The 25,637-nt window shown below is 39.2% G+C and overlaps 2 protein-coding genes across 4 annotated transcripts; both read left to right on the top strand.

The window, feature by feature from the left end:
* Positions 1-1,758: 1,758 nt before the first annotated feature.
* On the top strand, positions 1,759-7,303 carry LOC104423571. Of its 3 annotated transcripts, none has more exons than XM_039303231.1 (7): positions 1,759-2,146; positions 5,592-5,744; positions 5,869-5,993; positions 6,124-6,182; positions 6,392-6,485; positions 6,599-6,728; positions 7,003-7,303. In XM_039303231.1, exons 3-7 carry the CDS (start codon positions 5,925-5,927, stop codon positions 7,110-7,112), a joined length of 462 nt encoding a protein of 153 aa, XP_039159165.1. In that variant the 5' UTR covers positions 1,759-2,146; positions 5,592-5,744; positions 5,869-5,924; the 3' UTR covers positions 7,113-7,303. The 3 variants fall into 3 exon arrangements, with proteins under 3 accessions (XP_039159165.1, XP_039159163.1, XP_039159164.1); XM_039303229.1 differs by having other exon boundaries at positions 5,901-5,993; XM_039303230.1 differs by having other exon boundaries at positions 5,901-5,993; positions 7,006-7,303.
* A 1,319-nt stretch (positions 7,304-8,622) lies between these two features.
* LOC104421879 (probable inactive purple acid phosphatase 27) lies at positions 8,623-14,387 on the top strand. Its single transcript, XM_039303228.1, has 13 exons — positions 8,623-9,024; positions 9,129-9,216; positions 10,465-10,731; positions 10,958-11,066; positions 11,201-11,315; positions 11,820-11,952; positions 12,259-12,446; positions 12,571-12,757; positions 12,846-12,913; positions 13,049-13,136; positions 13,223-13,411; positions 13,783-13,863; positions 14,126-14,387. The coding sequence occupies exons 1-13, from the start codon at positions 8,675-8,677 to the stop codon at positions 14,177-14,179; spliced, it is 1,917 nt and encodes a 638-aa protein (XP_039159162.1). The 5' UTR covers positions 8,623-8,674; the 3' UTR covers positions 14,180-14,387.
* The last annotated feature ends 11,250 nt before the right edge of the window (positions 14,388-25,637 follow it).

Here is a 25,637-nt window from a genome sequence, read left to right on the forward strand (position 1 = left end):
TACCGTGGTGTGTTTAATGCACATAACATTTTCTCGCATTGCAGGGGTCCATCTGCCAGGATTTCACTTTCCAGGTGATTACTTGTTTTCATATGTGAAGGAACTCCCGGCAATATCAAGCTTAAAGAAGCTCGGGCAGGGTAATTTTAGGATATCTGGGAATGAGAGATGCTTCCGTGACTCCCTTCTTGCGTCCCCTCTCCGCTGCCAGAGTAGGCCTAGAGGCTTTGCATCCTTTTCCGTCCCATGCATGAAAATAATGATGTGCTCGACATGATTGGCAGGCCAAATGAGGCTCGTATGACGTGCGAGAAGCTTCAAGCTCATCCAGATACTAAAGTCAGCAAGAGAGCCATGCAATTCATGTACAGCTTCCAGGTAATTGTGAATGGGATGTCAAAGAAGGTGTAAGTACGTCATAGTGAATTTGTAGGCCATTTTTGACTGAAGAGCATCGAAATTGATGGTTGTGACGCCACTACCCTATAGGTCATGGAGATGATGGAGGTAAGAAGCTCGAAGCTCTCTGCAGAGGGGACAGGGCATTGAGGCCTTTTATTGACGACAAAAGTAACTATCCTCTTGACAAGGATGAAGAATATACAACAAGCAATCAATTGAAGTTGTGGTCTCGAGAGAAGATATCTTTTTCCATCATTCTCTTATTCCTGTTGTGACTTTCCTGGAGTTAGAGCTAGGAAAGCTAATGAACTACTAAATAGAAACGAAGGGTGGTTTCACGAGACAATCACTCCTGTTTAGCACGGACTGTTTCAAACTTTACTAGTCACTTGAATCCAATTCAACATGCATTTAAAGTTATCTCTGCTACTAATCGGTTATTAGTCGATTGGACACCCAAGCAAAATGTAGGAATGCATTTTATTTTTATGAACTAGAGATTCAATAGATTTGTGGACTTGGTTTTGTTAGATTAATTTAACGCTTCTTCGATACATTTTCTTTTTATTTTGGAGGTGTTTCTGCAGGCAATCTTAATTAATTTTATCTGATGCCATTAACATATGAAGGATGATCATGTGGGTGTGTAATCAAGAACGTAATACTCAATAATCAAAATAGTAAATAGATTGCAAAAAAAATTAAAAAAACTAGATGCCCTAAGAAAGCGAAGCGTATCCCTATTCATCACCAAAGATTCCGCAAATTATTACTATAAAAAATATGTAAATAGAATGGACGAATGTTATAATAACGGCTTACTAATATGCAACCTACACTAATTTTTTTGTATATTTTATAACTTAATTAACATGTAGGACTTAGAGAACCCGCAACTGCATCCTAAAATTCTATGCGACAGGAATTGACTTACACGCACTAACTAGATTACGAGTTTTTCATGGGTGTTATATATTACATGGGTGTTATTGTTGACATTTAAATTTTGTCATTTTATTTAAGACTTAATGTTATAGAAAATTAGAGATTAGTCTTTAACCCCTAAATATAAATTAATTTTCATCAAATTGCATCACATAGAGATATTACGAGAATTTACATTACTATCACTAATTATTAAAATGTTAAAAAATAAAAAAAAATATCGAAAAAAATCGGACAATTTTTAATTTTTTTTTAAAAAAAGGCAGACCGGGCTGGGCCCGGTCCTTTTCCGTTCTCCTCTCCTCTGAATCTTTTTCCGCCTGGGCCCAAGCCCAGCCTCATTTTCTTTTCCCCAAGCCCGGTCCCTTCTCTATTTCCTCTCTCCTTCACGCCCTTACGCCGGTCTTGCTTTTGGCAGGAAAGAAACGTACAAACCAGAGGGGGCAGATGGCGGCGTGATCTGCGGATCGGCATCAATCCGACCGGCAAGCTGGCGGTGGCAGAAGCCAAGCACCCCGGCCGTGAGAGAGAGGGTTTTTTTCTTTTGGGTTCTGGTTTTTTTTCTGCAGATTTTGGCTCCGAGAGAGCTTGATTTAGAGAGGCAGACCGAGAGAGTGAGCAGGAAGAGAGAGCAAGCAGGCTGGTCCACTCGCACGAAGAAGGAAAAGGGGGCGAGATCTGAGTGTTCGAGAGAGTCGAGAGCGAGCTAGAGAGAGTGTGAGATCGGGAAAGTCCCTGGCCGTTGCCAGAGGCCCGGCCGTCAGTCGCCGTCCGTCGCTACGTGTCTCATCCGAACCAGGTTGGCCTTCCCGAGCTACATCTGTTCATTTTTGAGGCGTCGGGCCGGAGCTCGCGTCCAACCGGTTCGCGCGAGCTCCGGTTTCGTCGGTCCTCGGGTTGTGGCCGAAGCTGTTTGTCCTTCCTTCGTATCTGTTCCAAATGCGACCAACTAGCCTCTGAGTTGATCTTGAACGTTGCTCGCGCATGTCGTGTTCATGTTTGCCTCGAATGAGTCTGCGTTCTTCTTTTTGGCCGCTGCATCCCAAAAGTTTGATAAAATGCTCGAAAGAAAACGGAAAGAATATTTCACGTTTTGACATGGGATCGGTTCGTTCTTGCTCCTATATCGGCAAAATTATATTTTTTTTGCTTGTTTCCATTGAGTTTTTGTACGTTTATCGTGAAAGAATCATGTATCGTCGAGTGGTCGTGTTTCTTTGTTCTGGCAAATGGGTTAATGGTCGCCGGAGTTCGTGGCCGACGGTGGTCCGTGCCGGTTGGAATGGACGACCGGTAGATGGTGGTGGTTCGGCGGTGGAACGCCGGTTGCTCCGGTCGGTGTTGCCGTTTGGACGGGCTTCGGTGAGGAACAAGATCTCGGTGAAAGAAAGGGCTTCGCGCGTGCAGAGAACCCACGAAGGAGGAGAAGCCCAGAAGAAGAAAAGAAAAGATTAAAGGAAAAAGAAAAATGAAAAGAAGAATTAAAAATTAATATCGATATAAAAACGAAAAAGAAAACCAAAAAAAGGGTTTTATGAAATAGGATTTGTCCGTCTTAAGTTATGTTCGGGTTCTCGGACCAGGCTTGCGGGTCGGATTGGGTGTATCTTGTTCGAACCCATTTTTTAGAACAGTATTAAAAATGTATTAAAAATTTCAAAATTCAAAAAATTTCAAAAAGTTTTCCGAAAATTCAAAAAATCTCTGAGAACATTAAAAAATAAAAATAAAAATTCAGAAAATATTTTAAAAATTCGATTTTTTAAAAATAGAAAATTAAAAAAACTGTTAGAAAATTTCATTAAAAATTACAAAATCCCATTCCTTAAAAAAAAAAAAGATTTTATGAGCTATATTTTTTACAAAAATAGAAGCTCCTTAACTCTAAAGTTGTGCTAAAAAATTAAGTAAACTCTTAAGGTTTTACTTTAGGGTTTTAATTGTCCCCAAAGACAATTACTCTTGTTTGCATGCTTTTGCTATTTGTGGCTCCCTTTAGTTACAATCAACATTTATCTTTTCCTTAACATTAAGTTCTTGTTATCCCATGAAATGTATTTAATGCTTTCTTTGGTGACTGATTATTATTTTGATAATTATGCACTTGCATGATCACCTCACATGTTACTGGATATGTATAAAATTAATCTAGACTGATTGATAATTTTTTTTTTAAACGAACAAGATTAGGTACTGAAATGACACTAATTTGTTAATTAGTGTAATCAAGTTTTTGACCGTAGATTCTTAGTTGCGTAAGAAGTGGGGTACATTATTATGTTTCTTTTAAGTTGACCTTAATAGGCTAGTGATTGACTCTTTATTATAAAATTCTTATGAACATCCTAATGTTACGTGAGGTATGAATTTAGGAGAGCTCGTGCTTGATTATGGGTAGTAGACTTGTCTTTAGACAATATCCCTAAACCTATTCCCTTCTCGAGAGGTAGGTCATGACAGATATGTGCACCCCTTGAACAGCGAGAAGACTTCATTGAGTTACTATGCGCTAGTTTTTCAATCACTGTCAATATCGAGCTAGATTGGACAAAGCCCTTGATAGAGGACCTCTCTTTCCGTTTCTTCGCAAATTATGAGGTCAATGAAAAAAAATTTCTTTCTGTTGAAATTGGCATCCAAGGCAGGTTTATTAGGTTTTTCTATGTTCATGTACATGTTTCCCTTTGGTCTTTGTATTTTGACTTCATTCACCAAGAGAATGATCTTTGGCCGTGGCAACTTGTGGGCACGGCATTATGCAAATTGGTTTTTTGGTACCAATAGATCTGCCTGCCAGTAAAGTTTAGCGATATGCTCATGTGCCCTCGCAATTCGACTTGAGCTGAAGGCACGCACTATTCGAACGCGTGTCCTGACCGATGCCATCGCGACTCAACACGATTGACCGTGTTTATTTTGCTTGTTGAATGGTCATAAAAGAAAATAAATGAGAAGTTTTGCATCTTAAGAATTGTTAAAGTAGGTTTTCAGGCTTCCAAAGCCCACGAGAACCGCCCTGTTCGTATCCCCATAGACCTTAGCAGAGGAACTCGAAGTTTTCTATTTCACCGATGCCAGAAGTAGCAAGACCTTCATTTAGACGGTGTCAGTTTTCAATAGAAAAACTACATATGACATGCATGATTCAATGACTCTTCTTACATAGTGCGGAGGATTACATGGCCCAAATGTATTTAGACAAACGAATGGTTGTTGCTGAGTTTGTCACGCCCTGACTCTTGAGAACGTGCACATCCCACTATGGTCGATACAATTGCGACTTCCAAGACTAGCTACCGACCCTTTCATTTTTAATGCACATGCGAAAGTGAACAATAACCCTGACAACAAACAACATGGGATAGAAAAGCGGGACAATATTTCACAAAAGCACACTTTTATAAACAACTGGGTTTAGATACAAAAAGAGTCTAGGTAAAAGCCTACAAAATGATCGACTCTAAAAAATACACTGATCCTTCATACTTCACTTCCACATACTCCAGGGCTTTGGTCTTCCACGGCTTTGGTCTTCCATGGCTACCACCTCCACAGACTTTAGGGCTTTGGTCTTTCACGGATACCATTTAGGATCTGAAAATGGTTATACAACAACTAGTGATGTCTCAGCAAGTCTACCCTCTAAACTCTTATTAGGAAGGAAATACGCCTCATGACGCCCTAATCACACAACCACACAATTAGAGTTGAGGTTTTACCTCGCCTCAGTTCCTTCCTGCATATCAGCACAGTTCACATCCCAAATGCATATAATTAATGCACACAACAATTAAAATGCTTCATCCACTCAATCAATCAAGTTCCTATCATATGATAAATTTCCGCAAAGTTTTTGAAATTCCATTATGTTTTTACCAAACAAATGTTATTACTCTTTCATGCTAAGTTGAATCACAGATAGCACTGAGGTGATAGACTTTGCCGGTTTGGGGAGAAGCAAATGCAACATACTTTTCATAGCTATTGGCATATATTCAATTTTTCCCGTGAAGATGATCTTTTTATTATATCAAACGTTGCTTCATTTGTCAGGATAGTTGGCCCTCTGAAATTTTCATATGCTCTGACTGGACTTGTTATCTAGTTGGTTGGTCATTACATGCAGATCAGAAAACATATATATTATGCAGCTGTTATTTTCTGTGCTATCTCTCTGGTGTCTTCCAATGAATCAAATGCCAGGCTAAGCTTTTTTTTTTGTCATTGTTATTTTTATCGTTCAGTTTGGAGGTGGAAGGACCATTCGCCGGGGGACGTGCTGGAAACAGCTGAAGATAGGGCTACTAAGGATGCGCGTACTAGAGAACTTGTTGCTGCTTACAAGAAAAAAAATGGGCTTAAACATAGATGCGAAGTTGAAATCTGAGTGTGAGAAGGTACCATCCTAGTAAATTATGTGCGATATGGGGTATAACTAATACTTTTAGACCTAGCCCTTTGTCTTAGTGTTTTTCTTTCTCTGCCTTTCTGTAGAGATTTACGAGACTATTTTTACTGTAGATTTAAAGTCATTGAATTGTTCGCTATTGAAGGCTCTGAAGGATGGTGACTCTCTGATGGATGGTGGAAAACTTAAGGAAGCTTTACCATTTTATGAAGAGATCATGAATAAGCTGCCATTTCAGGTAACCCTGCCAAAAGTGTAAAGAGTTTTTTTCGTTTGAGGGCCAAGTGTTACATGCGCTCTGGTGCGATGGTTGTTTGATTGTGATATTTTGTTTGATGGTTTGATCCCCTAATGATTTGTATATGCAGAGTGAACTTCATGGATTAGCTGCATTGCAGTGGTCCATCTGCCAGGATTCACTTACCAGGTAATTACATTTTTTCGTATGGGAAGGAATTCCTAACAATACCAATCGTAATGAAGCTCAGGCAGGGTAAATTTAGGATCTCTGGGAATTAGAGTTGCTTCTGTGACGCCCTTCTTGCATCCCCTCTCGACCGCCACAGTAGGCTAGAGGCTTTGCATTCTTTTCTGTCCCATGCTTGAAAATAATGACATGCTCAACATGATTGGCAGACCAAATGAGGCTCGTATAATGTACGAGAAGCTTCAATCTCATCCAAATGCTAAAGTCGGCAAGAGAGCTATGCAATTCATGTTTAGCTTCCAGGTAATTGTTAATGGGATGTCAAAGAAGGTGTAAAAGTACATCACTGTGAATTTGTAGGCTATTTCTAGTTGAAGAGCATCTAAAATGATGGTTATGGTGCAAATACTCTACAGGCCATGGAGATGATGAAGGTAAGAAGCTCAAAGCTTTCGGCAAAGAGCACAGGCTACCAAAACTACTTCGAGGCCTTCATTGACAAAAAAAGCAACTATTCTCTGGACAAGGATGAAGAGCTCCAAGAAGGTGCACTCTCTCAAGCCTTTCCGTACATAGTCTTTCTTCTTTCACCCATATTTGTTGTGCTATTTATTGCTGTCCAAAGAGGAATATAGTGCATGAAGATTATAGGATTACCTTTTTGTTTGTCTTTTCCCCTTTTCTTGTTTTGGAGTTCCAATGCAGATTAATTATCCAAGTTGTTACTTCTAGCTGGGTTATTGTTCTGCCCAACCTCTTTGGAGTTCTATATAGAGAATTCGTAAGCACTTTTTGCTGAGATTTTCGTTTTTTGTCATAGTAGAATTTAAGATGATAGACAGTGGTACTGTTTCCATGGATTGCTTAAAGCTATATGAAGATTCTGAGCCAGTGCAAACCCGTGATGAGTACTCTGAAAGTTGTGGCTGATATCTCAAGTTATATACCGAGGATAATGTTCCCAGGAGGCGCACTTATTACAGTCATAAGGACGAGAAGAGAGAGAAGTATACCGATATACTGATGGTCCATCCCTTCCAAGCTTATGCTTGTGTACAAGAAAAAGGCCGACAATCAATAATTTACTAATTTCAGGCTGGTGGTAATGAAGAATATATTATAAGACCTCTTACTAAGAACAAAACTGCTTGGTTTTTTTAATCTGATCATAATCGATCAGAAGCTCAACCTACACGCACTTCTGCTCATTCCCAATATTTTCAGGCACGAACGTGCATTCCCCTCCCAAGTTAGAAAGCCGATTTCTTAAAGTGCCGCGACAAAATGATCAGTCCTATAAAAAAGTACTTCTGCTTTTAACGGAGCGTTTTGCAAGTATCCGTAGGGAGAAGCAAATGAAAGCTGAGACAATGACCAAAAATGTAAAGTTTTGCTAATCGAGAAATTATTATAATTTCATCCCAATTCAACTCATGAATCTTGCTAAATAAAATGTGGCAGATTGAGATATCGCAAGCCGAAATTTACCCATAATTATAGGTAGCATGTCACAAAATAGTCTATTAGAGCAAGCCCCCACAGTGATGAGGACCTATCGGTGATGAGGATTGTGAAAGCAGGCCCGCAAGAATTGGCGGTATTAGCGACAGCCGAAGTCGCCTAGTCGAACACGTAATAAATTGATGTTACACTTGGACCAGCAAATAATAAAATGGACATGAAGCTTTCAAGAGAATATCCTCTTTCCATCATTCCATTATTCCGGAATCAGCGTCATCAGCACCTATATTTCCAAGAGCATCTAAAGGGAGACATTCGTTTCTTATAAGGTTAGCCAGCTGCATTTTATTGCACGCTGCTCGTGCATTCATATTAACCCCAATCCCATTATTTAACTTTGACACCACGCTAGGGTGCAAAACAGCCAGGTGGAGGAAGCTCGACGAGCTCGTCCATTCAAAGTAACATCAACCAGAAACTCAAAACTTGTCATCTCTATAGGTTGCTGCTGGAAGCAGATCAAGTTCTTATTGAGCAAAGCTAACAAAATCTGACTTCTGAACTAAGCTTTTCGAAGCAACTAAACTCGCTCTTAGTTGATAACAATCTCGAACAAGTGACGAGCTTTTTGCAAAGCCCGTCAGGCGTTATCTGTTTTTGCGTAGATGTTTATTCTATACATATTGAAATGTGCAACACAAGAAGGACGAGAAACATGAAAAGGGAAACGGACAGCTAGCGGCATCTGGAGCATCAGCAACTGTGTATGTGAACGTCAAGAAACATAGTACCCTCTTCATGTTTTTTTTATTTATTCTTTAAGGTAAATAACACGCGCCTCCTCTATAAAAACCACATATATTTAATGTCTATCCATAGGTATTAGATCCCACACATCCATCTCACACCTCGATGCTTCAAACAGTCCCTCTCTCTCCCCCTCTCTCTATACTAAATCCCGCCTCTCTTTGTTGTAATTATAGAAAGAAAGCCTTCCTTTTCATCCACCCAAAGCATTTTGCTTCTCCAATATGGAGCTCCACATTCCAACACAACTCGCAATCTTTTCCATTTCCATCATACTTTTGACTCCTTCTTCTTCTTCTTCTTCTTCTTCTTTGTCGTGGTCGTCACTGTCGAATTTGCACCCGCTGGTGGTTGACTCCGCACTTGAGCATCTCAACTATACCGCCATATTTGAGTTCCGGTTAGTAAACAGAAGGCAAATTATCCAGTGCTGTGACACAAACCCGTATCTCCAAATCAACGTCAGTGGCGACACCGCCCTTGGGGATGAAGAGTATCTCACGGTTAACGTGACCGGGGTCTTGGTTCCAGTGGACTCCGACTGGGTCGCCATGATTTCTCCATCAAACACAGAGTACGAATCATCCTAACATCTAGTTTTGAACTGTATTTGTACATGTTAGCGGTTACTCATTCACGTTCCTTCTTTTCCTTTCGTTTTGTTCTTGTGGGGTGCAGTGTCTCAGATTGTCCATTGAATAAGGCTCTATATGTAGAGACCGGTGATTTTAGTGATCTTCCTCTTCTATGCCATTATCCTGTCAAGGTGACCTTATCCAACATTGAGTCATGCATTGTTGATGACTTATCTTCCTTCTTCTTGATTAGTAATGGAAACATAAAGTAGTGAAAGGCTAAAGAAAAAAATACTGGAATCCACAGGGGCCGAAAAGAAAAGCAACTGAAAAAGAACTCACACGGCACATGCCTTGCTCCTTTTGCCAAGAGTTTGGTTCGGTCCTCACAAGTGACCCCAAAAGTCATGTCATGGAGTTCATAGCGTTCACGACACAATATCATATTTCATTTGGTTAGGGACATGTTGAGTGGCAACATAACCAAAAGATTAATTAATAAATTGATAAGACTCCTCCATGATTGTGTTGTGGTGGTAGATAAGATCGGATTAAAATGCGAAAAATATGTGAAAAATTCAGTTTACTTTTCGAAATATTCTATTAATGTTGCATTTTCTTTAAGTGCCATTAACCTAATTTAATAAATTCAACTATATATATTTATACCAATCGAACCTCAAGTTTTAATGGTCGTAGCTGCTTTTAAGGTTTAAAATATTCCTCGTCAAGTCTTCATCTTGCTGAAAGAAGCGGAGAAAATAGGAGTCCTTTTTATTTTTATTTTTATTTTTGTCAAAGTGTCTCTTTTTGGGTTCAAAAGAGAATCAAAAGAGTCTTTTGTTCAATAATCTGCTAAATTTTCAATCAATAAAGTCAGATTTGGTTCTCATTGAAATATTTTGCGATGTTCTTTATCGAATTCTTTTATCATTGTTATTTTCATTTAATAAATAAGTAATTGACTTATAGAATCCATCCTTCAATAATTTACATAACTTTTTTTACGAATTTATGTAGACCATGAAAACACCAAACTTTGTTGAATATAGGAAATAATGAAAATTCTTCTCAGAGTTGGTTTTTTATTAGTCAAATGAAGACATTCCATATGTAACTTAAATTTGAGTAATGCCAGATATTAATGAAGGTTTACAATTTTTTTTTTTGTATTTTTTGTATTTTTTGGTACATATAAGATGCTGCATGTACTCCAGTTACATTGAATATTTAAGTAGGCCCTTTTTATCAAAATGCTTTAAAATTTCATTTATTGCGACCACTGGTATTATACCTACATCTTTTATTTTCTTTTTTTGCAACGTCCCAAATTCCCTAAATTTTCTAGTATACCTACCATCACTTGTCTTTTAGTTTTAGACTAGGAGAAATGTTTCCACTTCAACTTTTTGGTGCACGCTTATGTGCATCATTTTCAGGCACAATACTTGAGCAAGGATCCGGACTATCTGAGCTGCAAGAAGAAGGAGTGCAAGGAATACAAGGACGGTCAATGTGTGGTGACCACATGCGGCGGCACCTTGACGTTTCACGTTGTAAACGTCAGAACCGACATTGAGTTTGTGCTGTTCGCCGGGGGTTTTGCAACTCCATGTGTATTGAAGAAATCGAACTCTCTGACTTTTGCTAACCCGAACCAACCGCTCTATGGCCATCTTTCCAGCATTGACTCGACTGGGACCTCGGTAAGCGCTGAATTGGCTAACAATTGGTGTGTCGAGCTTGCGCAGGTCGTGTCACTAACATTTGGCTCTATGAATGTCATGACAAATGTCAATTATATCATTAGCCCATGAAGTCGCGGTAACATGCCTGCATGACACACTGCGCCTGAGCGTGGAATAACACTACATAAAACACTCGAAAGCAATGCAGACTGCGACTGGTAATCATACATGCTTTAATCTGCAGATGAGGATTACATGGGTTAGTGGAGACAAAGAGCCCCAAGAGGTGCAATACGGAGATGAGAAATCACAAACTTCCGAAGTTAGTACATTCTCACAAGATGATATGTGCAGTGAGTTAACCTCAAACCCTTACTTGAAAACTCTGTAATGCACTGGGACTTCCTTGTCACATGCAAAACAATGAAATGCCTTATGAAGACTCATTCTTCACTAAATTTAGTTTTGTTGGTCTATTTTTCGGCAGGTAATGTGCTACCTAGTCCTGCCAAAGATTTCGGTTGGCATGACCCTGGTTACATTCATTCAGCCGTGATGACTGGACTGCAGCCTTCTACCTCTTATCCTTACAAATATGGAAGGTAGATCTCCTGACTGAAACTGTGTTGCTTATGAGACTGATCGGTTTCAGAGCAGCTTGAGGTATTCTTGCTGAGCATATTGCATTATCTCTGGCATGTCTATTTGATGCAGGGTCATCGAATCTGCAGTGAATGTGAATGAATTGATATGCAACGGACTTGTTCCTTACAATAATTGTCTATGAATTCACGACGTTAGGTGGATGACAGAGCACCGCCAAATGCTTCTATATACCTTAGTTCTTATAGATGAATTGTAGCTGCATGTCTGATCGAGAGAGGATCGGGTACACGGCTTTCAATAAAAAGGAGCATCTTGTTATCATGACATTAGAGTAATACATCGCATGACACTGCAAATGAGTTTCCGCAAGTGGAAGTAGATGGAGTGATCTATTTTTCACTGGCTTGAATTAGATGGTTGGAAATTGAATTGATGAGAAACTTCTATATCATTTGTTGGCATATCCAATTTATTTTTCGTGATGGTTTTATGATATCTAGTGATTCAGCTGGTTGGAGTCAACAAGTTCAGTTCAGGACACCGCCGGCAGGAGGATCAAATGAACTCAAGTTTCTTGCATTTGGGGATATGGGAAAAGCCCCTCTGGATGATTCAGTTGAGCACTACATTCAGGTAAACATGCATTCCCCATAGAATGAAAAATCACATTTCTGATTGCAACATTGAAAAGATGCTATCCATGCTGGACATACACTAGGAGGAATGTGTATCCTTCAAAATTTTAAGAATGCTGATGGAAGGGACAAAATATGCCACGATTTGGGGGAGTATCATATTGAAAACCGGCTCTCCATGAAACATTATTAGCACGTCACATTCATCTGAATGTACTGTAAAGGCACAGACTAAGCTGTTTGCAAGAATTCAAACTCCCGATTATGATGGTATCCTAATATGTGACTTTATATAATTCTACAGCCAGGATCAATCTCGGTGGCAAAGGCAGTGTTGGATTATGTAGACTCCGGCAATGTGGATGCCATCTTCCATATTGGAGACATAAGCTACGCCACCGGCTTCTTAGCAGAGTGGGATTTCTTCCTCAACCTCATCAGCCCTTTTGCTTCCCGAGTTTCGTACATGACTGCAATTGGGAACCATGAAAGGTAACTAACTACCTCCAGTCGATATGCGTCTCTTCCTGCACATTATGGAAGACTCAGTAAACAGCTGAACCAACATACTTAGCAGCATGAATCGAAGATGATTTCTAAGTTTCTTTACATGAAGAGATTATGGGGGCTCTGGATCCGTTTACTTAACTCCGGACTCCGGTGGGGAATGTGGCATTGCTTATGAGACATACTTCCCAATGCCAACCCCAGCGAAGGACAAGCCATGGTATTCCATAGAACAAGCCAGTGTTCATTTTACCGTGATTTCAACCGAACATGACTGGTCTGAGAATTCAGAGCAGGTAAGGGTGATCGAGCTGAACCCTTTTGTTCTCACATTTGCATGTCGATGAGCTGTCATTTTATATCATGGGAATGTCATGTTGTCAGTATCAATGGATGAAAGGGGACATGGCTTCAGTCGACCGATCTAAAACTCCTTGGTTAGTTTTCACGGGGTAAGTACATTTGCTTCTGGGTAATTGTGAGTTTCACCACTTGATTTTGCGTACTCTCAAACCAAAAAAAAAAAAAAAAAAAAAAAAAAAATTCTCAAGAAAACAGAGATCAAGTGTATCGGTTGCCTCTTGCAGGCACAGGCCCATGTACACTTCTGGTTCTGGAGGAGGTGCTGACCATAGGTTTCTTGATGCTGTAGAACCGTTGCTATTGGACAACAAGGCAACATTCTATTTCTTACTCCGGTTCTCATGTAGAATAATCCGTTTATTTGTGAGATTGTACTCATCAAGCATTTGAAATCACAGGTTGATCTAGTTCTCTTCGGCCACGTTCATAACTATGAAAGAACATGCTCGGTTTACCAAAATGAGTGTAAAGCCATGCCAAAGAAAGATCAAAGCGGGGTTGATACTTATGATCACAGCAATTATAGTGCACCTGTGCAAGTGGTTATTGGTATGGCCGGGTTCAGTCTGGATAACTTCCTAGATGAGGTTAGAGTCCGTTCTCCCTCACACCGTTGTAAATAGTTAACCAACATAGCTTTTTGTCTAAACCTGCACAATTCTTTGGCAATTTCTGAAAATCCGTCCTTGTATTCGCCAGTGCTTAATCCCAATTCCATTTCTTGCATTTACTTTGGCTGAATGTTGCTTAGTCAAACAATGCCATATTAACAACACCTTTCCGATTTATGGGCCTTGAAATATCCAGATTCCAGAAATTTTTAGCTTGCTATTAAGAAATTAAATGCTGATTCTGCTGCTCATATCATTCAACTTGACACTGTTACATGGGGATTATCATTTATGTTGCTCCCATGAATAAGATCTGTAGAAGTAAAGCCCCGTTGATTTTTTTGCAGCCAAGTGACTGGAGTTTGATAAGGATTTCCAAATTCGGCTATTTCAGAGGACATGCAGCTCCAGAAGAGTTACAACTAGAGGTCAGCACTCTCGAATTTTCCGTCGCCCTTCCCACAATCATCATTCGTTTTGGCTTTATGACTGCTTACTCGATTACATATGACTTCATTTATTGAGAAATTGTTCTAGTTTGTTGTGATGGTTTGAAATTAGAAACTATGTACAGTTTCTGATGTCCTGTTCTCTAAGTAGAGTTTGGAACATTAAGCAGCTACATGTTACTGCAATCATGACGACCACGCTTACGTGCTCATTTAACTTCAATCTACATCTTGCCTGCAGTATGTGAATGCCGGCACGAGGAAGGTGGAAGACATCTTCCGCATCACCCGATAACCGACTTTTCAAGTCAACAGGAAGGCACTGCAGACAATAACAAGCTGCCATAGCTACATAGTTATACACTTCCACATTGTACTTTACAGATACAAAACATACAGATAACTTGTGCTGATACACAACCAATAAATCTTGATTGTCCGTGCGACCTAATTGAATGCTCTTGATTTGTCAAGAAGGAATGCAAATTCATGATTTCAGTGCTCTTGTGAGCAATCTAACAAGATGTGTTTGATGTAAGATTGGTCTCTCCTTCCGAGTGAGTTTAGAACCACGGACTCTTGATAGTTATCATAATCTTTCAAAAATTGTTATATATTTATGTAAAATTCAGTTATTTCAACTCGTGAATTTTCGGAATTTTCGTCATGAATGTGATGCAATGTAATAAAATCCAGGAATTGCTTAGTAATCCTAAAAAAATTTGAATTATTTAAGTCACTATCAATAATGAGTAATGACACTTGACTAGCCAACCTTGGTCATGAATATGATCAGCAAAAGCATAATCTTCTAAATTAATGTCGCTGACCTAATTGACAAAAAATATCTCCCCTCTCTCATCCAAAAAACAGCCGTCCGATCCATACATACCACGCTCAACCGTCAATTTGAAAATTGTCGAGTTACGACATATCACTCCATACCTCTGCTTAAGGATTTACTTCTCATTTGACTTGTCTCACTATTTCATGTAGTTGCACCTGTAGCGACAACTCAATTACCTAGCTAGACATTTTTCTTATAGGTAATTTTTGAAATTCTTTCTAGAGGGAATGATTGATCACGATTTCCTTTGTGAAGTCATATTGATGAAGTTTATTGCAACGCTAGCGGCATAGTACCTTTGTTTGACAACTTCAAGCTCTTGTGTTCGAGCCCGATCCACTTCATCCAAGTCCTTCACTACACTCTACGATTTGTGAAGCACTTTGCGAAATCCATGGTTCACAAGATGGAGACGGCGAATTGGAAACTTGACGATCGAACAGATTTGAAAATACCGGCTTTGTCCATGGCCGGTCGGTAACACTGCAATTCACGGGGCGCTGTCCATGGCCTCAAAGGTGAAAAAAGAAAAGGAAGAAAATAGTGAGAGAAGAGAGAGTAGCGGGAGAAAGGGGTGATGGTTTTATTAATGATGGGCTTAAGGCCCGTCCGCCCATGTTGGGCCTAAAAGCCCGGCCCACAGAATAAGGCCTGTGGATGGAGGGACGTATAAAGGGATGAGAGAGGGAGAATGCACCTTTGGAAATCGAACGTACGTACGTCTCCCTCTCCCCCTCTCCCTCTCTTTCTCTCTCTCTCTCTCTCTCTCTCTTTCTCTCTCTCTCTCTCTCTCTCTCTCCCAAAAAGGAAAACAAGAAGGCTCCGGCAATGTTTTTCTTCCCTTCAACCACGATTTGGCGTCATCGAATCGAACATGGCCAAATTCTCTTCCTCACGTCGGCATCGGTGTTTAATCTGTGGCTAACAAGGTACGCTCGAATCTGTGGTGTGCTTTAGGATCGGTGATACGTGATTTTTCAGGGCTTGTCTTCCGCATTCGTTTTAGGGGTTCGATTTAGTGTTGAATCCGGTTTTTGGGGATCCGTTAATTCCTACATTGGTATCGAGCCCGAGTTCATGTTTTCCCGACCCCTTTCATGTTTTTTGATTGAATTTTCGAGAATATAATTGGCCGACACGGATCGGGGCGCAAAATCCCGACACCCGAGCACTGTTCGTCCATTTTTTCGAGTTTCGTAAGTCGAAATCAATTTCTGAAAACATATGGTGAAAGGGCTCGTCGAGATGAGTTTGTCGACATGTCGTGCGCCACTGGAGACGCCGGACGCGCCCACACACGCAGCCGTGGGGCCGCTGCGCGTGGGCGCGACGCGCCCGAAGCGCTAGCATCGGCCAGCACGTGCGCCACACGTGTCGGTCGGTGAACCGGCATGTGCGTGCCGCCGGCCGGCGAACCGACACGTGCTGACGTCACGGTAACCACCGGGATGACGTCATCGGTGACGTCATCGCCGACCACCGTTGGACGGCCGATCACCGGCCGGCGACATGACCCGACGGCGACCCAACCCGACCCGACCCGACACGACCTGACCGTTGACCCGTTGACCCGTTGACCGATGACCGTTGACCTTTGACCGTTGACCGTTGACCGGAAAAAAAAAAAGAAAAAAGAAGGAAAATAATGTGTTTCTTTTTCAATTAAGTCTATGTGGATTATTTGTGATCCCTTATTTGTTCTGCATTTGTTGCAGGAACAATGCTTCCCCTAAGGTTGCGCACACCTATTCGCGCAATTACCAATGAACAAAAGGAAATGTTTTCTAAGTTGATAGCTGAGCTGACGGATCATCGATGGGAAAGTAGTGACTTAATTGATCACGTCCTTGAAGTCAACGGGAAAATTCAAAAGGTCATGTGGAATGGTCGTCTTATGCCACAGTTGGAGATGGTGCGATTTTTCATGAACACCCTTCCACCTGAATGGCAAGGAGTGTTGAATCGCATATGGGATGTCAACAGAGCTGCTTCATATAAGAAAATTATGATGGATTTTGTAGATGATTATTATAGAATTGTTACAAGGGAAAAGATCAAGAAATTGAACAAGAGGATCTTTCCCGCCGTGTTCGTGTGCCGACTTGGTGTTAGATGTATTGGCTGATCTTAGTTTAGTGTGCTTTGTGGACATCTTATGTAATGTTTACTACCCGATTGTTGTTGATGTAGCAACCGATATGTTAGTTGTATTATGTGAAAGCATTATTGTTTTATTGGATATCAATTATTATTTGCTTTCTGTTATTGCTGGTTGCTGTGGGTAATTATAGAAGTTTTTGTAGCTTCATAGAATTTATTTTGCATAAGACAATTATATTAATGATAGTTTTAAGTTAGGATTTTTGGAGGATGATTGGAAACTTAGTGACCTTTTGATTCTGAAACCTTATTTGAAATTGTTTATTAATATGATGGGTCTATGCAAATATGGATGCATAAATGATAGGCATTAACTAATGCGTGCGTATATGTCTGATGTATTCAAATCAATGGCTTCAGGCACAAAAGCATAGTTGCCGAGCTGAACAAAGGTGAAAAGCTCAATGGTGACAATTATGAGATATGGCACATGAAAATCCAATATGTGCTGGAAGAGCAAGAGGCACTTGAGGCTCTTAACTTAACCATGGTAGAACCTGAAGAAGGAAACACTGCATAGTACAAGAGAGATAAGGAAGCTTTTGTTGCATGGAAAAGAAAGAACTCTCTTGCTCGCATCACGTTGCGAGCAGCATGGAAAATGACGTCATGCGAGAGTTTAGGCGTTTTGACAATGCCAAAGAAATGTGGGAGGCATTGGCAGCATGATTTGGTCATACTTCGGTGACCCCGGAGATCGAGGCAGCTCACTATTAGGTTTGACTCATATAAGAAGCCTCATGGTCGAGACCATGAAGCAACATCTTAGAAAGATGTCAAACATGATAAATGAGCTGAAAGATGCTGGCCATGTCCTCACTAATGAGCAGCAAGTGCAAGCGTGATTCGTTCCTTGCCTCGAGTTGGGAGCATATGAAGGTGCACCCGACCCATAATGAAAATATCAAAACTTTTGAGGATGCAAAGGCGCCATCTTGAGTTGGAAGAGGACCGCCTCTTGGCGGCTAAGCCGGATGCTTTGAACTCTATCATGCTAGTTCTAGCTCACATGGAGCTTCGAGCTCCAAGCGCAAATGCCCTAACTGGTTTGATAAAGGGAAAAGCAAGGAAGCAGGTCATTCAGGGAAGAAACCTAAGTTTAACCAACATGAAAGAGGAAAGCGTCCTCGCATGAAGAAGCTTGCAAGGGTGAAATGCTACAACTGTGACAAGAATGGTCACTATGCTCGCGACTATCGTGAGCCAAAGAAGGTATACACCATTTGTACTTTTTAGAACTTTGCTTTTGTGTCGAGTTGTGTATTCTTGACTGAGTCTAATCTTTTGTGGACTGTAGATTCAGGAGTGACAGACCATGTAGCGAAGGATAGAGGATCGTTCGTGGAATTCCGACGAGTACCAACTAGAACTAAGTGGATCTATATGGGAAACAACTCCAGAGTTGAAGTGAAAAGAATTGGCACCTGCCAACTGAACATGCGTGGTGGACGCACTCTGTTCCTACATGATGTATTGTATGATTCAGAGATTCGTTAGAATTTGGTGTCTGTTTTAGTGTTGGTTAAACTAGGTTTTAATATGAACTTCTATAATAGAGGTGTGGATTTGTTTTTGGATACAAATTACTATGGTTGTGGTTATTTTCTGGATGGTTTCATTGTATTAGATATTGACTATGTTAATGCAAATGTTTGTTATTCCCTTATCACGTCTCCTAATACATATGATAATGATGTGAATGTGTGGCATGCTAGACTTGGTATGAATAGACTAGCTAAAGAGAGCTTGTTGGGCAACATTGAAAAAGTCGATTTGCCCATATGTAAGCATTGCCTAGAAGGGAAAACGACAAGGAAACCATTTGGAAAAGGTAAAAGAGCTGAATTTCCTCTGCATTTAATTTATTCTGATGTCTGTGGTCTAATGAATGTGAGAAGAATGCATTGGGTTGTTTATTTCATCACTTTTATAGATGATTATACTCGATTCGGATATGTCTATTTGATTTCTCATAAATCTAAAGCAATAAGTTGTTTCAAAAGGTTTATGAACCCGGTAGAAAATCAATTAGACAATAAAATAAAAACATTGAGATCCAATCGAAGTCGAGAATATTTATCTGATAAGTTCAGAAAATTATGTGATGAAAAAGGAATAGAAAGACAGTTGTCTATTATGTATACTTCTCAACAAAATGGTGTTGCGGAGAGAAGAAACAGAACCCTACTGGAAATGGTTAGGTCCATGATAACGCATGCTAACTTACCTATTACTTTTTGGAGTGATGCGTTCTTAACTGCTGCCTATATACTTAACCGGGTGCCTTCCAAATCAGTTACTTCCACTCCATATGAATTATGGATAGGTAGAAAACCAGACTTAAGTTTGCTTAAGCCATGGGGTTGTGCTGCCTATACACTTGAGTCATCTCACAAGTTTGGGAAATTGGGTCCCAGAGGAAAGAAGAGTATTTCAATAAGATATTCGGAACACTCGAAATGGTATGTGTTCATAGGTGAGCAGGAAAGTGGGAGTATAACTGAATTTGAATCACGAGATGTCACATTCTTAAAGGATGAATTTCCTAAGAAGGGCGAATTAGGGGAAGATTACTCCCTATTTGAGACATTGGATCAAGATAATGATATTAATGGAGTTCGTCAAGTGGGAGTAATATGAGAAGTGATGAATTGAATTCAACTCATTCTCAATTGCAACCACATGATGAGATGATGTCATCATTATCTAATCCAAGTGGGAGCATAATGGGGAATGATGTGCAAAGTGTGCAATCTCCCATACGGCGAACAAGTCACCAAAGTATTCCCCGTCAACGTTTTGACATTGAAGGGGAAACTTTTATGGTTGCTTCACAAGATGATGATGAGCTAAGAAATATTAATGAGGCTCTGAATTACCTTAGTAAGGAAAAATGGATTCATGCAATGGAAGAGGAAATAGAGTCAATGAAATCAAACCAAGTATGGGAACTGGTTGATCTTCTAAAAGGACGCAGAGCTATTGGGAACAAGTGGGTTCTCAAAATAAAGCGAAAGGCTAATGGCTCGATAGAAAGGCATAAGGCTCGCCTTGTGGCGAATGGGTATAATCAACAAGAATGAATTGATTATAAAGATACGTTTTCTCCTTTAGTGAGATTTACCTTGATTCGCATTATTCTGGCAATAGTGGCTGGTATGGATCTTGAGTTACATCAAATGGATGTAAAGACTGCTTTCATCAATGGAGAATTAGAGGAAGAAATATATATGGAACAACCTGCTGGTTTCATAGTAAAAGGTCAAGAAGAAAAGGTATGTCGACTTATGAGATTGATATATGGCCTTAAGCAGTCATTGAGACAATGGTATATACGTTTTCATAATGCCGTAATGGCATATAATTTTACAATGATTGACTAGGATCATTATGTATATATCAAAAGATCCAATGATCAATTTGTGATCATATCATTATATGTTGATGATATACTAATTGCCGGAAGTAATATGGAGTTTGTTCATACTGTCAATAGTTGGTTGTCTTCCAACTTTGAGATGAAAGATATGGGTGAGGCTGCATACATTCTTAGAGTTAAGATTTCAAGAGATCGTTCGAAGAGATCGTTATCTCTTTCGCAAGAAACATATATAAACAAGGTTCTTGAACGATTTCGTATGCAAGATTATAAACCCATAGACACTCCTATTACAAAAGGTGAAGGATTGAGCCATAGACTATGTCCAAGGACTCCACAAGGGAAGGAATAAATGAAACATGTTCCTTATGCTAGTGCTGTTGGGAGCTTGATGTACGCTATGATGTGTACAAGACCCGACATATGTTTTGCAGTTAGAATGGTAAGTAGATACTAATCCAATTCAGGTCCAGCACATTGAAAAGCCGTTAAGAGAATACTGAGATATCTGAAGGGAACTGCTGATTACAAGTTGAATTACCAAAGACAGGATCTGCGACTTGAAGGCTATTTAGATGCTGATTGGGGAGGAGATTTAGATGAAAGAAAATCTACCTCAAGATTTGCTTTCTTACTGAACAATGGCACCATATCATGGAGTAGTAAGAAGCAAACGTATATAGCCTTATCCACGATGGAAGCTGAGTTCGTGGCATTATCAGCAGCAATACAAGAAGGAGTTTGGCTTAAGAGATTTTTGGAACATTTAGGTGTTATTGAGAATGTTGCAAATCTATTATTGGTTAACTGTGATAGCCAAGCAGCTATAGCGTACACCAAAGATCCAAAATATTATGGCAAGACCAAACATATAAATACCAAATATAACTTTGTCAAAGATATGGTTGCACGAAAGGATGTGAACTTACAGTACATATTTACGCATAGAATGGTAGCAGATCCTATGACAAAGCCAATACCTAGAGATGTGTTTTGTGGTAATGTAAAATCTCTAGGATTGCGTAGAGTCTGATGTACTAGATTGTAATTTCCCTGAGTTGTTCACATTTATGAACTTTTATTTTTTCATTGTTAATGCCTATGAATCTTTGTTTGATCTTTATGCATCTTAATGCTCAGTGCATTACTTTAAGTTGAGAAAGTATGTCGGACAGATAAAAGATTAGCCCACTCACACGGATAATCGCCTCTATTTACCGTGTGATAAATAGAGATGAGACTGTTTTTAAGCTTATTATCTATGTGATAATCGAGAGCTCAAGCTTAAAATACGTATGTCGCCTTAACTGAGTGTTAAGATGATGACATAATACTTATTATGTCCGAAAGTAAAATAACCCACATAATTTACTTTATTTGTCTATGATGCCAGATGTGAGTTCTGATGAATTTTTGTGAATGAGTAGATACGTGAACTCAAGTTAGACATTGGGTATGTCTGAACTATCATCTGTACGGTATTGAAGGTGTAGACATACGCTCCATGGGAAAGGAGTTAATACCGTAATATGTATTTCATACTACGTATGCATGAAACGACCAATAAGAGTGACAAAAGTTTTGATCTCAACTTTTATGTCGTGTGAGACTCTTGAGGAAAATAGTTCCTCAATTTTAGTGCCCTCATGACTTCTACTTATTCGCAAGGCTTCTATTTAATGTCTGCTATCTTAGCATGTTGCCAATGGTCATGAGTTGATTCGATCTAATGAGACATTTCTAGAAAAGCAAGCTGAATTGAAATTGAGAGTTTGAAGAAAAGAGGAAGATCGATTTTGGAGAATCACATTGTACTTTTGTATTCACTGGTTGACCAATTATGACTGTCTTTGGGATAATTATAATTGTGAATACAATATATATATATATATATATATATATATATATATATATATCATTGTTTGAAAGAGATCAAGAGAGATATAAATGTGATCGATCGATTTAGGGTATTGCATACTAAATCTACTCAGATTGTGACGCCCATTATGAGCTGCTATATATTCATAACAGATGTGTAGCAACAAGCTCGCAAAGCATGCTGGTCGCACGGATTATTCACCGGTATGAATGTTGGAGAGAGGTAAAGAGAATCATGTTCAGCCCACCATGTGCGAGTGGGAGATGATGGTTTTATTAATGATGGGCTTAAGGCCCGTCCGCCCATGTTGGGCCTAAAAAGCCCGGCCCACGGGAATAGGGCCCGTGGATGGAGGGACGATAAAAGGGATGAGAGAGGGAGAACGCACCTTTGGAAATCAGAACGTACGTACGTCTCCCTCTCCCCTCTCTCTCTCTCTCTCTCTCTCTCTCTCTCTCTCTCTCTCTCTCTCCCAAAAATGAAAACAGTAAGGCTCCGGCAACGTTTTTCTTCCCTTCAACCACGATTTGGCGTCATCGGATCGAACATGGCCAAATTCTCTTCCTCACGTCTGCGTCGGTGTTTAATCTGTGGCTAACAAGGTATGCTCAAATCCGTGGTGTGCTTTAGGATCGGTGATACGTGATTTTCCTGGGCTTGTCTTCTACATTCGTTTTAAGGGTTCGATTTAGTGTCGAATCCGGTTTTTTGGGATCCGTTAATCCCTACAAGGGGGTGACCGAGGACAAAGAAAAGATCTGAAAAGTGGGCTCGGATTCACCATGCGTCAGTCTCTGGATGGTTCAATACAAATCCTACTGTGGTGTGTTTAATGCACATAACATTTTCTCGCATTGCAGGGGTCCATCTGCTAGGATTTCACTTTCCAGGTGAAGGAACTCTGGCAATATCAAGCTTAAAGAAGCTCGGGTAGGGTAATTTTAGGATATCTGGGAATGAAAGATGCTTCCGTGACTCCCTTCTTGCGTCCCCCCTCCTCTGCCAGAGTAGGCCTAGAGGCTTTGCATTCTTTTCCGTCCCATGCATGAAAATAATGATATGCTTGACATGATTGGCAGGCCAAATGAAGCTCGTATGATCTGCGAGAAGCTTCAAGCTCATCTAGATACTAAAGTCAGCAAGAAAGCCATGCAATTCATGTACAGCTTCCAAGTAATTGTGAATGGGATGTCAAAGAAGGTGGAAGTACGTCATAGTGAATTTGTAGGCCATTTCTGGCTGAAGAGCATCTAAAATGATGGTTGTGATGCCACTACTCTATAGGCCATGGAGATAATGGAGGTAAGAAGCTCGAAGCTCTCTGCAGAGGGGACAGGGCATTGAGGCATTTTATTGACGACAAAAGTAACTATCTTCTTGACAAGGATGAAGAATATACAACAAGCAATCAATTGAAGCTGTGGTCTCAAGGGAATATATCTTTTTCCATCATTCTCTTATCCCTGTTGTGACTTTCCCAGAGTTGAGCTAGGAAAGCTAGTGAACTACTAAATAAAAACGAAGGTTGGTCTCACAAGACAATCACTCCTGTTTAGCATGGATTGTTCCAAACTTTACCGATCACTTGAACCCAATTCAACATGCATTTAAACTTATCTCTTAGATCTGCTACTAATCGGTTATTAGTTGATTGGACACCCAAGTAAAATGTGGGAATGCACTTTACTTTTACAAACTAGAGATTCAATAGATTTTTGGACTTAATTACGTTAGATTAATTTAACGCTTTTTAAATACATTTTCTTTTCATTTTGGAAACGTTTTTGTGGGCAATTTTAATTAATTTTATCTTATGCCATTAACATATGGAGGATGATCATGCGGGTGTGTAATCAAGAAAGTAATACCCAATAATCAAAACAGTAAATCGATTGCAAAAAATTTAAAAAACCTAGATGCACTAAGAAAGCAAAGTGTATCCCTTTTCGTCACCAAAGATTCCGCAAACTGATACTATAAAAAAAAATAGGGATAAGTGTTAGGAAGTCACAACTTGTCAAGAAAATGCATTTCATCAAAAACTTTTAAAAAAGTACATTTAAGTCTAAAATTTGTCAAATTGTTTCAAACAAGTCCTAAGATCAACGTCGTTAGCCTTTTCCGTTAAAAATGCTGACGTGGCATTTTAAATAATATTTTATTTTCCAAGTGAATTTTTTTAATTATTTAAAAAATTAGATTTAAAAACTAAAAAATCAAATTTATTCTTTTTATCATATTTTCACCAAAAACTTTAAAAAAAAAGTTAAAATATTTATTAAAAAAACATTTTAATTAAAAATAATTTTTTTAGTTAAAATATTTATTAAAAAAAAAACATATTTAAAAAGTTAACATTATTTTTTAATTTATTTTTAAAAATTTTAAAAATAATTTTTTAACTTTTCTTTTTAGTTTTTGTTGAAAATAAGATAAGAATAAATTTAATTTTTAGTTTTTAAATCTATTTTTTAAATGGATAAAAATTAATTAAAAAATAAACCTGGAAAATAAAAATTATTTAAAATTCCATGTCGGCATTTTTAACGGAAAAGGCTAACGGCGCGATCTTAAGACTTGTTTGAAATGATTTGACAAGTTTTAGGATTTAAATGCACTTTTTGCAAATTTTATGACTGAAATGCATTTTCATGACAAGTTGTAAGACTTTTGGAACACTTATCCCAAAAAAAATATGTAAATAGAATGCACGAATGTTATAATAAATGGCTTACTAATATGCAACCTACACTATTTTTTTTTTTGGGGTATATTTTATAACTTAATTAACATGTAGGACTTAGAGAACCTACAAGTGCATCCTAAAATTCTATTCGACAGGAATTGACTTACACGCATTAACTAGATTACTAGTTTTTCATGGGTGTTATCTGCACCCCTGGACCTGTGAGAAGACTTCTTTGAGTTACAATGGGCTAGTTTTTCAATCACTGTCAATATCGAGCTAGATAGGACGAAGCCCTCGATAGTTGGGACACCTCTTTCCATTTCTTCGCAAATTATGAGGTTAGTGAAAAAAATCTCTTTCTGTTGAAATTGGCATCCAAGGCAGATTTATTAGGTATTTCTATGTTCATGTACATGTTTCTCTTTGGTCTCTGTATTTTGACTTCATTCACCGAGAGAATGATCTTTGGCCATGGCAGCTTATGGGCACGACACTATGCAAATTGGTTTTCAGTATCAATAGATCTGCATGCCAGTAATGTAACATCCCGATCCTCATGCACGCACACATCCTTCTACTTGGTCAATTTTAGAATACGATATCCCAGGACTATGTATCACCGACCCTTTCATTTATTAAGCACATGCGGAAGCAATTATAAATCCATAGACAGTAAAACAATGAGATAGAAAAGCAGGCCATATTTTTCATATTGAAATCTACAACCAAACCTTTATACATGGCATTAGACAAAGCACTTCACAAAACTATTCACAACTTCAAAGTCTCACTCTATCTA

The sequence above is a fragment of the Eucalyptus grandis genome, chromosome 10 (genome assembly GCF_016545825.1).
Source record: "Eucalyptus grandis isolate ANBG69807.140 chromosome 10, ASM1654582v1, whole genome shotgun sequence".
Taxonomy (NCBI): domain Eukaryota; kingdom Viridiplantae; phylum Streptophyta; class Magnoliopsida; order Myrtales; family Myrtaceae; genus Eucalyptus; species Eucalyptus grandis.